This window comes from Tiliqua scincoides, chromosome 1 (genome assembly GCF_035046505.1).
Source record: "Tiliqua scincoides isolate rTilSci1 chromosome 1, rTilSci1.hap2, whole genome shotgun sequence".
Lineage (NCBI taxonomy): Eukaryota > Metazoa > Chordata > Lepidosauria > Squamata > Scincidae > Tiliqua > Tiliqua scincoides.
In genome coordinates this window covers 227676319-227691102 of record NC_089821.1, presented here as the reverse complement: position 1 = coordinate 227691102, position 14784 = coordinate 227676319, and the positions used below count along the sequence as shown (strand labels likewise).

The following is a 14784-nucleotide window of genomic DNA, read 5'->3' as shown; positions in this document are numbered from 1 at the left end:
AATGCAGGGACTTTAAAGAAACCCAGTATAGCCAACTGAAGACTGAGGTCTGGTGGTAGCAAAACACTAGTGTCAAAAATATATGAGAGAAAAAGAAAAAACTCACCTCTCTCGTAGTCATCCTCAGCTACTGCTCTCTCTTGAAGTCTTTGGAGTTTTCTTATTAAGGATTTTATCTGCATGAATTAAAAGACAATAAGCAATAATTCTACCTATTGAATTTATTTTCGGAATCAATCAGTCTATTGAATCATTACAGTTACATATATTATCACCACAATTCAAGAATGTCTATTTTATCATACTTTACTCACAAATTTCCTGGGTTACTTGTCTAATAACCAAAGAAAGTTCAACAGAGTAGGCATAATGATTCAATACACTCGAAAAGCATTTCCCAGATTATAAAATGTCAAAAGTTTCATGGTTTATGCATGTGACAGTGTCCACTCGCGTGCAAATCCAGAAACATAAATCTAGCATGAGCCACTTGTTCCATGAATCTTAAACCTTCCATGCTTCAAAAAAGAAAGAAAAGGTCAAATTGCAATTCTTCATTTTTAAAGAAAGCTGAAAAGAATATGCAAGGAGCTGAGAGATAAGAGTTAGAGAGAAGAGGATGAGGCCTTTGAAATAGTGGGATGGAGTAAGCATGGAGGGAGCTACATGAGAGAGATGAGGGAAAATCTAAGGTAAGTAACTAATGGCAGAAGAGGCTGTGTGCAGTTTGCAGAAAGGGAGTGGAGATATATGTTAGATAAGAAAATGTGTGTTTGGTAACAAAGGGTCTCGAAGGTCAAAGAGGCAACGGCTGACTAGCTGAATTCTGCATGTTGATCAGAGCCAACGAAAGCATCATTAAACACATTTTTCTAATTTAGACTAGAAATGCCGGAAAGAAGCCCTACAGCGACTGCTTTCTTTCTTTCATTACAACCCACTGATCAATTTTTTGAAAACCCCACAGCACTAAAAGAGAACTCCAACCTTTACTATATGCCGATTGCCCCGTAAGCAGTCCTGTAGTACGGGTTCGTATTTCCTCATGAGAGAATCCCAGCTGTGATCACTAGCGGTGTTACTACTTTCATAGCCGGAGGTCACGGAAGAGCCAGCAGAGGCTACGTCCAAAGAATCGGTAGAACATGAAAATTTCGCATTAGCATGTAAAAATGAGAGTGTCTCACAATCCTGCAATTTATCATCTTCGGCAGTCTCCTGTGGGCACGTACAATCTTCACTACACACATGGCTGGATGAAGCCCAGGATTCTCTCTCTGAAGTTCTTGGTCCCTCCCCAGGCACATGCAAATTAACGTTTTCCACTTTTCCTACTTCACAGATTTGCAGAACGCCTTTAGGCTCACTACAGCCTCCAACACCACTCATTTCAAAAGCTAAATTTAGCGAGTGTTGTATGAAGCTAAAACTTGAATTAAAGTGACCTGGAGGATTCAAAGAGCTACACACAACCTCCTTCCTGTCAGATTTCCAGTTGTCATTCACTTTCTGACCCAAAGAATGCATTCTCCCCTTCTCTTGTGATCCACTACTACATGTAGTCTCCTTCGCTGGGTCAAGCAAACTGGTTTGCCCCGAATATCGGTTGGACGAAAGCAAGACGTCTTCCTTGCATAATGCAGCTGTAGGACAAACAGAGAGGATTAGATTTTCTGATTGCTTCACTTTGCAGTCAGTCTGATTACCAAGATATCCTACTGAATTTTCAGCCAGAGCTGATCTGGTTGCCAGATTTGAGCATGCCATGGTACTATTTACACATACATCACAATGGATTTCCAAGTCATTTTCGCATGGTCTCTTCAGAAAACAGTTCTTCAAATCTCTGTGTTGTTTTCTGCCATGGTGCTCAAGCCCCTTTGGGCTGAAAGGTTCACAGTCATAAGAAGGCTGAAATTCTGTCTGTTGCAGTGCTTTGGGTCTCATGTATCCTGGCCTCTTTGCCAGCTTCTTTTTGCGAAAAGAACTTGTAGGCAGTGAGCAAACCTGCGCCTCTAGAAGAAAAAAAACAAATCTGTTACAAAAACATTTTGCCTTAATGAGACAGCAACATCCAAAACAAATTGTTGGCCTGCTGAGATAACATACTGAGATAGCGCTCTGGTTTAGTTTTGAGCTACCAAGGGCCTAGTCCTATCCAACTTTCCAGCACCGATGCAGTCCCGAAGCAAGGGAACAAACATTACCTTGCCTTGAGGAGGCCTCCATGACTGCCCCCCCCCCCGCAGAATGCAGTGCACACCCCGTTGGCACAGCTGCATCAGCACTGCAATGATGGATAGGATTGGGCCCAAAATTTGGTTGAGAAATAGAACTTAAGGCTGCAATCCTATACACACTTTCCTAGGAGTAAGCCCTATTGAACACAGTGGGACTTATTTTTGAGTAGACCTGCCTTGGATTGTACTGTAAAATTAAAATAACACAAGTTTTTATGGTCTGTATATATTCCATCATTCAGTTCAACAAGCCCTTTGCAGAGATTCCCTGATGTACTGTGCATTCTTTCTTACATTTTTTCTTACATTTTAGTACTATATAAGGCTTCCACCTTCCCCAATTTTGGTCAACATTTCACATTTGTTGATTTAAATGGGTGCATACACATTTAAAGTTGCTCATCATCAGTACTAAAGCTGGATTTTAGAAAGAATAAGGTACCAAGAGCAAGCTCAGAACCAGGTAGACTGGTTTTAAGAATGGGCCAGACGGCAATTTTATTCTGGCGGCACCTCTCAATCGAGATACAACTGTTATGCAAAATGTATGCCTGGAATATTTTATAGAAGGGATGGAATTATCAAAGGGACTGGTCCCAATCTCTTTTAATTATTTGGCTGACATTTTTAGTTCATCAATTTTAGGATTATTTCAGTTATCTTTTTTTTTTTAATTTCTAAACCATGGTATTAGCATTAACATAATAGGGAGAATAAAGGTTTCATTAAACAATTCTGAAGCTTTCAATGATTTTCAAACATACTCACACGTCTTACTACTAAAATCTATCTATATAAAGAAAAGATAGTCAGCAGAAGATAGTCATAAGAACATAAGAACATAAGAACAGCTCCACTGGATCAGGCCATAGGCCCATCTAGTCCAGCTTCCTGTATCTCACAGCGGCCCACCAAATGCCCCAGGGAGCACACCAGATAACAAGAGACCTCATCCTGGTGCTCTCCCCTACATCTGGCATTCTGACTTAACCCATTCCTAAAATCAGGAGGTTGCGCATACACATCATGGCTTGTACCCCATAATGGATTTTTCCTCCAGAAACTCGTCCAATCCCCTTTTAAAGGCGTCTAGGCTAGACGCCAGCACCACATCCTGTGGCAAGGAGTTCCACAGACCGACCACGCGCTGAGTAAAGAAATATTTTCTTTTGTCTGTCCTAACCCGCCCAACACTCAATTTTAGTGGATGTCCCCTGGTTCTGGTATTATGTGAGAGTGTAAAGAGCATCTCCCTATCCACTCTGTCCATCCCCTGCATAATTTTGCAACAAATAGTCAGCTTTGCAACACGCTGTTTACGTAAAATAATGAAAATCAAGCAGTGGCAACAGTGGAGGAACAAAGATATATGGATAATATCAGAAGAGAAACCTCCTCCAGAGTCAGTCTACATCCAGGTTATGTGGGTTTGGCCATATATCACGTGTGGATAACCATCGCCTAGTGAAGCAAACGTATCTTGCGAAATTGTAGGAACAAGATCACGAGGGCGGCAAAAGAAAAGATGATTAGACAACTTAATGGAGGACTTGAAATATACAAATCATGATTTAGAAACGGCAACTCAATGAAGCCTAATATGCAGTAGGTGGGCCCATATCGTGGAGGACACTGCAGGGCTGGCTTTTAGGCAATTTGGGAGATTTCTCCCAATTGGGCCCTGTGTGTGGTGGGGGCTACGCACTGCCCTTCTGCCCACCACTGCTTTCAGTTGGCCTGAAATTGGGCTACTTCAGAAAGCGTTCCTGCCCACTGCTGCTTCCGATCAGTCTGAAATTGGGTAACTCTGAAAGCAGCTCCCGCCCACTGCTGGCCACAGTTGGCCTGAAATTGGTGCCATGCCCTCGCAGCTCCCAGCACCATCCTCTTCTCCCTCTCACTCTAGAGTGGGCTGCTGTGGATGAACCAACAGGTAAGTGTCAGGGAGCACTGCGGGCTGGGCACGCACTCCCTCCAGCTGACCTCCCAGGTGCCTATTCTGCACAATCACTAAAGCTACAGGAGTCCTATCCACTTGCACCAGAGTAACAGATTTTTTTTTTCTTGGTCTGGCTCCATTCAAGATAAGAGCTAAAAAGTATTAGTAGAGGGGAGCCCTATAAAAGTGTTTCCAATTGGGCCCCGCAGCTCCTAAGGGCAGCCATGGGTCTCAGGCTCCGACGCGGCACTGGGGTCCCTGCGTGTACAGTCAGTAGCCGACGTAGGGCTTCCAGGCCACACTGACCCTGAATGAACACACACATGGTTCTTTGGATTTTTGGAGAGGCAATCAACAGGCGACAGGAGAATTCAAAGGACTTCTAACGTTTACTCGTTTGCAAATGGGACCTCCACACACATGTAGAGGACCCCAAAGGATTACAATGATGTGGGTTTTATAGGGTCTTTCTGATAGGGGAGGGGGACAAGAGGACACAAAGAGAGAAAAAATATCCAGAAGAAAATAACATACAGGCAGGCACCCAAAACAACATTTGGCATGTTATCAGTACAGGATGTTGATCTGAGGATGGCAATTCAATATGCATTGGCAGTTTGTTTACAGAGATATCCCTTAGAGGGGGTTTGGTACTCTGACTCATCCCTTTTACCCTAACCTTTTTATCCTCATTTGTTGATTGCCCCTATCTATGACCTTTCTGTTCACCCTTGGAGGCCCATACCACAGTTAACTGGTTCTCTGAGAGGGATAGCTTTTTTGGTCGGAGAAGAGCCTTATGGGTGAACTAGGCATCTTGGGATATTTCCATATTGTGAGCTGGGCATATTGATATCAACACCCACCTGGCTGTCTCTTCAGGGCAGTCTTCCTCTTTCTCCCCTGGCCTCAGAACAAAGGCAGGGAAGGGGTTTACAGCACCCTACCCCGCATCAGCCTCAAAGCCTTCTCCAGCCTCCTAGGGCTCTGGAATCTCTCTTCCAGCTAGCCCTCATCCCTGGCCCACTCCTTATAGTCTCTTGGCCTTGGTTGGTCATTCTGCCTTTCCCCACCCAGTCGGGTCACTTTCTGGGTCCTACATTTCCTTTCCTGGGGGACAGGAAGTTTCCTGCAGATCCTTGCTGAAAGGGCAGGCAATTAATTATTATTATTATTACTATTAACAACAGTATTTATATACCGCTTTTCAACTAAAAGTTCACAAAGCGGTTTACAGAGAAACATCAAATGACTAATGGCTCCCTGTCCCAAAAGGGCTCACAATCTAAAAAGACACAAAAGAACACCAGCAGACAGCCACCTGAAAAGACACTGCTGGGGTGAGGAGGCCCAGTTACTCTCCCCTTGCTAAAAAGATGAACACCCACTTGAAAAAGTGCCTCTTACCCAATTAGCAGCGGTTAGCAATTAGCAATCTCTGTTTAACATGCCAACAGCCAGCACCCTGCCCGTTGAGGCCTTTCTAGTCTCTCCCAGCCTGTACACGGGACCTATGCTTGCCAGGCAGGCCACCCCCAGAGTCGGCTAGGTCTAGTTCCGGACAACATATTACTGTACAGGTTGAGACTAATTATTCTCTCGGTTCCTATTTCAAGCACTCAGGATGGCAAAACACGCACTATAGCAAATCCATTTGAAAAACAAAGTTTCTTTGCTCCAGTGATTTAAAAACAGCCTTGCTGACCTTTGTGATGTAAGATAAGAGTCATTAAGAAGACAATCCATCAATCAGTTGTCCTCCAAGTACTTAACTCAGCCCTTTCCTACACCAATGCAAAGGGATCACCAATTTCACATGCTCAGGGGGAAGGGAGGGGACTGCTGGGGAGAGAAGGATTGGTGGATTGTCAGCCAGCTGCCCTCTCTCTCTCTCTCTCTCTCTCTCTCATTAAGGAGGCTATTGTTAAAGGACTGTTCAGTTTTTTAAACTGATTTTAAAGGGGTGCATTTTTTCCCTTCTCCAGAGATCAGCACATTCCTTCTCATTTGCAGGGGCCATTCATGTTGAGTCAAATCCATGTATAAAAAATCCGTGTATAAATTGGCTGGACCTGTATTGTGTAAAGCAAGTCTCCTCCCCCACACAACTCGATTGTAGTTTATACATAATGGCTTCATCCTTGTTCAGTGACTATATTCAAAGGCCTATTTTCCTGTTCAGGGAAAGACTGACATTAAATAGACAAAACAGGAAAGGGAAGGAATGTTACCATTAGAAAGACAGGAAAGTCAGGTGACAATAACAGTTCAATCAAGACAGATTCCCAATGGAAGCTTTTTAGCCCTGGTGGAAAGAGAGATCTATATTAGGATAGTGGTGGGGGCAGTTCCCCATTCTATACTCCCAGTGTGTGGGGTCGGAGGGGCGTGGAGAGTAATCCAGCTGCTATTTACTGAATAAAAACATTAAATCCAATCACATGCTTAAAGCAAAATCTCATTTGACCCCGAGCATGCAGCCCAACAGCAATTAGAGTGATTGGCTCATGGTCAGCTAGCCTCAGCCAGGTAACTGTCCAATTCATCCACAACCCAGGATGTCCATCACTTTCCACAGCCCCCTTCATCACACTGAGCTATGATCACTAAGGTGACTGCCAGTGTCCGCCGACTGCTTTTCCAGCACACCCTTGCCCCTTCACCCAAAACAAGCTTCACTTTCACACGAGCAGTAAGTAATAAAGAGCGAGGAAGAGTCCGGAGGCCACTTAGCAGAAGGAACTATCCCTTCACCTTTCTTAGGGTCACAAGGTAATGACCAAGGGGTGTCAAATTTGTTTCATAACGAGGGCCAAACAGCATTCATGATGCCTGCTGAGGGCCAGAAGTGATGGCATTAGGCAGAAAGTGATTATTCAACATATGGGAGAGCCAATTTTCATGTGGGCTGCCCTTACAGCAGTAACACCTCAGCACTGCTCAGCTGCTGAGAGCCTCAGGGCTGGATAAAAAGCCTCCGCAGGCGGCAAGTGTAGCCTACACAAGGCGACGCAGGCCTTGTGTTTGACACCTCCAATGTAGACATTGAGCCCTGGTGCAATGCTGAAGAACTGCCTGCCCACTCTCAATATGTCTGTTCAGAAACACACATTAAAGAAAGTAGCATATTTTACTGAACGCCATCGGCTGTGGAGCAAATTCTGACAGCATCACAGAGAACTGGCCTTGCCAACCTTTTTTGTTTGCACCAAGCCCCTAACCCATACCCTATCCCTTTGAAAGAAACATAGCAGAGGAGCAGCTGTTTCAGCTACTCTCATCACTCTGCTGCTGCATCTACATTACTGTCCGTCATGGAGCAGAACAAAAAAGTGGCAACCCCATAAATAGCTCCTACCAGACTCTGTGACTGCCGCAGATCCCACTCATGGTGGTTGGAATAACACTGAGGATTGGGGAACATCCTTGCCTCTGTGTGTGTTAAATGGCTGCCTGATTGCCTGGGGGAAGACAAGAGAAATACAAGAATGGTAATGAGTAACAGAGTGTAGCAGCAATGAATAGTACAGTGATTGATGTTCATTACAGGTTCATGAGAAAGGGGGCCTTCATCTAGGTGCTTTTCCATTCAGTATGCTCCCAATCTGGCTTTCCATTCTCTTGATAACTAAGCTTCACCTGTTGGGGAAGACAATGGAGTCACTGCAGTAATATTCACTCATTCACTCTGGGGAGTTGCACTGGAATGCTTGGCTTGCTCCTTGTTCTGCTCTGTGTGCCCTGCCTCTGATCCTGAAAGAACCATGAGTGTTTATCCAGCTAGGGCCATAAGTGAAGCACTGTGTTCAAAGCCCACCAAACAAAATTTCTTGGCATCTTTCAATTTCTGTGCCTGCACAATTCAAGATAGTAACCTGAGCGAACTGCTTTTCAATTCATCTCAGGCTTCACCAAATCTTAAGTCTCACAACAAACTCTTAACATCCTAAGTGAAAAAGCAGGAACGTTTCAGAATGTGCAACTCTGAGTGGAACAAGACTGTAAGTTTTATACGCCTTCCTTCCAATTGTGGCACTAACTGGGTTCGCAATTTTGCAGACTTAGTAAAGTTCAAGCTGGTTGACATTAACACAAGAAGTCTAAGCAAATTTCACTCAAGCAGCATGAAAGCTGCAAAGAGCACTTCTGTTCCATCCACATTCACAAAAATTCCTTGCGCCCTTCACAGTCCAGCTGCTCCTACACTTTACATTCAGTTCTGTGACCAAGTCAGTTCCATTGCATTATAACCTTCAATCCCTAACGCAATTCTGCTTCTTAGTTTATTTTTTTACCATGGAACTTACATGATCCAAATCCGTGTTTCTCACGTATACATCTCGTGTCCCTTTATAGTTATGACACCCTCCAAAAAACCTTAGACATTATATGCAAATCAGCTTCCATTCCAGCCCTCAGCTGCCCCCTTACCATGACAACAATTTGAGGGCTTATGTTTTTCCAGTTCATCAGGACATACAAACATGAATCTGCCTTCTACCAAATCAGACCACTGATTCAACTAGCCCAGTATTGTCTACTCCAGTGTTTCTCAACCTGTGGTACTTGTACCACCTGTGGTACTTGAAGTGGTGACAGGTGGTACATGTAAGACCACCAGACCCACCCACCCCCGGCCTGGCAGCAACACCAGCAATGCAACAAGACAAGCAGCAGTAGGAGGCTCAGCTTGGCAGGCAGAGCTCCAGCATGCACCTTTGAAAAAGCCCTCCTGTTCACCCTGAGCCTCTTATCGGTGTTTGTTGCGTGGCAGCTGGCCTCCCAATCCAGAATAACTGGCAATGACATCATGGTACTTCCAATATGAACCATGAGAAATGGTATAGCTGGGGACAAATGTCGAGAAATGCTGGTCTATTCTGACCAGCGGTAGTTCTCCAGAATCTCAGACAGAAGCTTTTGCCAGTCCTACTAGCCAAAATCCTTCTGACTAATGACTCCACCTCTGATCCCAGCCAATCCCAAATGTTCCAAGTCCCCATCATACACATGCCAAGTACACATGCAGTCAACCCGCATTCACCATCATCATTCTAGATTCCATTATCCCAACTCACCTCTTTTCTCCCTGTAGCTCCAACAAACTGTAAATGCAGCTCCTTCCTCTCCTAACCGCTAAAATATCCACCCCTCAACTTTTTCTTGCCAGTCTGAACCAGACAACTATAAGAAACAGTGAACAGCTGCTATCTCCTTCTTCTCCCTCCTCCTAGCACAGCTGCAACAAGAAATGATGCTGTACTTCCAGATGTGTTTGGGTTTAAAAAAAATAAAATCACCAACACTTTCTTCAACTTTGCAAAGTTTCATCAGCCTACACCTTCCCCGTCTTTCCGTTGCTCAGAACTAGAGAATCAGCTGAGATTTTCCCAAGTGCATGCATCCTTTACCGCAATATGCCATTGAAAAAGTTACAAGCTTACCCTGTACAATCAATTTGGAACAAAGGTATTCTACCTTAGGGCAAATGAGGAGGTGCCACAGGAAGACCAGGATAGAACTTTACCCAAGCACCCCCAGCATGGCACATAAAGAGTGTTTTAAAACTCATACACCGCCTTCCTACAGTATACAAGATGATGCTACAAAGGCTACAATAATGCCAGTTCGATTTAAAAACAAAATAGAGAAGAGATAAACTGCACGCAGAAATACTTTCCCAGATAAGTGCAAAACATAAGCACCCAATCGACCAAAAAGTCCTGTGCTCCTGTAGTTGGGGTTCCCTTGCCCCGTGTCCATCAGGGTTCAATGACATTCAGGATTCAATGACACCGGACTCTTTGGAAAACAGAAGGAACACCAGCTGGCAAGTGGCTTCCTGTTATTCGTATTACTCTAACTAGAGGAAAGATCTTTCTCATAGTTTCCTATTCCCAGAAGAAACCATCTGGTGTAATTAGCTTTGGTTTAAGCAAGCCAGTTAAACCTTTGCAATAAGGAAAACACCTGTGGGATTATTTTATCTTGCTGACCACTAAATACCTCAAGAGCCTGGAGTTGTAAGACTTCAGGAGGAACATTTGCACAGATTCAAAACATTTTGGATGCATCCGAACATAAGTTTTCTCCACTTTATTTTTCTGCTTCCAGGGCTTCCGCTGAATTCAAGCCCAACACTGCAATGCGGAAGTCTCATTCCCACGCTGTTCCCAGTCTTGCCCATGGCATAGTCTGAAGGCACATGATGCAGCAGGACTAGAGAACAACTGTACCCACTTGGAAACCCCTACATATGCCACCTTTTGCTCCCTGGAGGACAAGTGCAGCATATAAAAATTCCATCCAAGCTCATCCATGAACACACACAAACTTTTGGGCTTAGAGTGCATGTGGAGTGCATGTCAGGGGCAGGCAGAACTGATGGTGTGGTAAACTTCCCTGCACTCTTAAAGAGTCTATAGCAGCAGATGTTTCTTGCTAAAAAGGGGCTGCCCTTTCTTCTAGAGCCCTGTTAGAAGGATGGGTTGACTTCAGTCTGGTATGGTCTTTTTCAAAGACCAGTTGACCAATTTGGCTTAAATTTATAAAGCAAGACTGCATACTACAAGCTCTTGTTTATTTTATTGAGAGTTTCTGTAGAGCAAAAGGATGGAGTATGATTAAAAAATAAAATAAAATAAAAACATCTCCCTAACTCTTCCTTCTCAAAGTGGCAAAATGCCCACTCCCGAGTTTTAAAACAAAATATCTCACTCAAGTGGAGTATTTCCACCTTCGACTTGTCCTCTCTACCCAGTCGGTCTCCATACGCCATCTGTCCCAGGCAGATGTCAACCTGAAAAATGCGTCTCTTTTATTTCAAAGACAACTTTGTTGGGCTAATTCAAATTTTGAACCAAGCAGAATCGCTTAGTGGCTGGGGGAAAGCATTTCTTGAAGCTCCAAATGCATTTTAACAATATTTGAAATAGTAGCATTACCATACATTTAAAAGAATTGTGCTTCGGATGCTGGGCTGATGTAAAGGCTGATAGGTTTGTCCCTTCTAGAAGGCCATTTAATAAATCACAGCTTACTTATCTCCTTCTATCTGCTGAGTGACTAATCTTTGGCCCAACACCACCCCCTTATCCTGTCAAAACACCTGGTGAGTGCTTTGCTGTAAGACATATCAGGCAGATAAAGGGCAGCATGACAGCAGCCAATTTGAGAAGCAAGCACAGTTTGAACATTTCAGCTCAACTATTTGAATTTTTAATTTCACCCAGGGAATATATTGCAAATTAAGCGTCTGACACACAGTCCATTTGGAACCAGAATTGAGTTTACTGAAATAGAAAGTAATTTTCTCTTAGCAACTCAACAGTGATTGCACATAATGAGAATAAGACAACACAGCAGCCCCCGTTTCACCAAGGGCGATAAATCAGACAGGTCCAAAGTTTAGCAGTTTAATTTAATAAAAATTCCAGATACTCTCTAAATATTGCCCCAGCTCTCTGATTACCCAAAACATACCACTTTGTCGATCTTTCATGGCACTTGCAACATATTCAAAACAATTTTGTAATGTGACCCACATGATAGAACCAATGTATGTTATTCAGACACTTTAAGTAGAGATGGGGGAGGGGAGAGAAAGAGGGATGTGCTTGTTTTCAAAATCATTTGACAAAGGTTAATTACTCCTTAAAATGCTTTTGTTCCCATATGTCATAATCAACAAAAGAAATTCTCAGTGGATCAAGCCCATAGTCATCATAGTTAGATTCTTACATGTGGGTAGATTCCCTTCCCCCTTCAAACCACCTCTCATCTAGAGTGTGATGTAATTACGCAATGTCAAACTGTGAAAGCTGGGTAGGGAAATTAATTTATAGCTAATGACACAGAAAAGCATAAAATTGGGAAACTGCCCCTAAAACATCCTTAAAAAGAAAACAAAAAAAATTAATAGTTTTTAAATTACATTATTTTGGACACATCCTCAAACTGGAATAAGAGCACAGTAATCTACTTTAAGGACGAAGAACATGACCATGTAATGCAGGGGTGCCCAAACCCCGGCCCTGGGGCCACTTGCGGCCCTTGAGGCCTCTCAATGTGGCCCTCAGGGAGCCCCCAGTCTCCAATGAGCCTCTGGCCCTCCAAAGATTTGTTGGAGCCCACACTGGCCTGACACGACTGTTCTCAGCGTGAGGGCGACTGTTTGACCTCTCACATGAGCTGCAGGATGAGGGCTACCTCCACTGCTTGTTGTTTCATGTCTGTGATGCAGTAGTGGCAGCAAAGGAAAGGCCAGCCTTGCTTTGTGCAAGGCCTTTTATAGGCCTTGAGTTATTGCAAGACCTTCACTCATTCATATAAGTTCATCTTTAATATATTCATTTATGTAAACTTATGTAAATTTATTCAAATTTGAAATGTAAATTAATTCTTCCTTCCAGAGAAGTTGCTAGCAGTTCCTAGTTGCAAGAATGTGAGTAAACAAACACAAAGATTTTTGTCTCTCCTCTGCTGGCCAGAAAGGACGGACAACAAGAATTACAACCCATTGGAATGTAGCACCTTTGCAGACAGAAGGGCAAAGCCTTATCAAGCTGATGAAATGCAGCTGTGGATCTCCAGTTGGGAGGGGTAAGAACTAGGAGGACTAGCAACCAGACCCACTTCAAGAAGGTTCTGTCCTCAAAAGTTTCTGATTGGACAGTCTAAATAAGTATGAAGCCACCTCAGTACTATTAGCATAAGAAGTATAATAATGAGGCCCAAAGGGTGGGTCCGTTCTTTTTCTTGGACAGAGGTTTTGGGTGCAACATCCTGCACGCTGGGAACTCCATTGTCCAACATGGGCATCTGGCCTCACAGGTAACCTGGAGCTAAAAGATCTACAAGAAGCTGACCCAGGTGAGAGATAGAGATTAATAGAGATAGCCAGCTAGCTTTGTTATTTTATTGCTGATATGTTTCCTAGATGTTTATGCCTCTAGCATTTGCTGCCTTATGTAATCTTATGTACTTAATAAACTAAAATACCTTTTACTAAGCTGTTCCATTGTCTGTTGGGAACAAGGGTTCAGAATCCTGCCTAGCCGTTCAGCAAGCTACCAAGTGCTCACTGAGGTCTAGTAACTTGAGTTTTAATTGGAGAAAACGCTCAGTGCCTGCAAGGGATAGAATTAAGCCTAGAGGGTCTTAGTGTCCCTGGACTGAGGCACTGGCACAAACAGGGTGGTGGCAGTACTACTGGACAGGGGGCCTTGAGGGCTTTAGAGTTTGAGAACCAAGAATTCTGAGCACCCCAAACCCTCCTAAGTTTGCGACACTGCTCCACTACATTCATTTCCTAGGTTCCTTGCTATATTGCCAAGCTCCTGAATGGATTGGTGTCTTAGTGTCAGGGGCTCATCACAATGTATGCAGCACAGAAGACTCCAGGGCTAATGATTTAAAATAAATAAAAATGGATTTTATTCACAATAATTTTATTATATTAAATACTTTTTAAAAAAGCAATCTGGCCTAAAATGAAATCTGAATTTCAAACCCAGTGCTCATAACTTTTTAAAATTGCATCGATGACCCTCTATCAAACAGACCGAGTCAAAAAGTCATCTTTTTGATGTGAAAGAACAAAACAGATGCAAAAAGTGTGGCTTTTGAGGTCAAGCATTAAAAATATGACACATCAGGTCATGTACTGTATTTATTATCGTGCAAATTATGAATATTTAAACTGTCAACCAAACCGCATGGACCATTATGTTCCACTTCAGAGGAGCTGCTGCAATGTCACAGAAGAGCAGGCAAGCAGTCTCTGGCTGCCATCCACTGTTCAGAGCCTATAAAAGTGCAGGAGAAGCAGCAAGCAGAGGACTAGGAAGAAAGCATGCCTGGGGAAGGCAGCAGGTGGGAGAGCTTAGGAAAAAAAGGCTGAAAGGAGGAACCATCCAAAGGAAAAAGGGAAACAGGAGAAAGGTTATGGGAGAGGCCCCAAAGTGAAATTTAAACAGAGAGCAAATAGGCAGCTAGGAGTTGGAGACATAAGGAAGAAGAAGTAAGAACATAAGAAGAGCCCCGCTGGATCAGGTCAAAGGCCCATCTAGTCCAGCTTCCTGTATCTCACAGTGGCCCACCAAATGCCCCAGGGAGCACACGAGACAACAGACACAACCTGTGTCCTGGTGCCCTCCCCTGCATCTGGCAATCAGAGGCAGCCTGCCTCCAAAACCAAGAGCTTGCACGTACCAACTATGACTTGTAACCCGTAATGAACTTTTCCTCCAGAAATTTGTCCAATCCCCTCTTAAAGGCATCCAGGCAAGATGCCATCACTACTTTCTGTGGCAGAGTCCAACAAACTAATTACACGCCGAGTAAGGAAATATTTTCTTCTGTCTGTCCTAACTCTCCCAACACTCAATTTTAGCGGATGTCCCCTGGTTCTGGTGTTATGTGAGAGAGAAAAAAGCATCTCTCTATCCACTCTGTCCATCCCCTGTATGATTTTGTATTTCTCATAAGAACATAAGAACAGCCCCACTGGATCAGGCCATAGGCCCATCTAGTCCAGCTTCCTTTATCTCACAGCAGCCCACCAAATGCCCCAGGGAGCACACCAGATAACAAGAGACCTCATCC

At 43.7% G+C, this 14784-nt stretch overlaps 1 protein-coding gene across 1 annotated transcript in view; it reads right to left on the bottom strand.

The window, feature by feature from the left end:
- DISC1 (DISC1 scaffold protein) overlaps window positions 1–14784 on the bottom strand; it is a 186403-nt gene that overhangs the window by 156994 nt on the left and 14625 nt on the right. Inside the window, exons 2-3 of the mRNA XM_066623035.1 lie at window positions 988–2015; window positions 107–176 (exon numbers count right to left, since the gene is read on the bottom strand). Coding sequence (XP_066479132.1) covers window positions 107–176; window positions 988–2015 — 1098 coding nt within the window. The remainder of the gene's footprint in view (window positions 1–106; window positions 177–987; window positions 2016–14784) is intronic.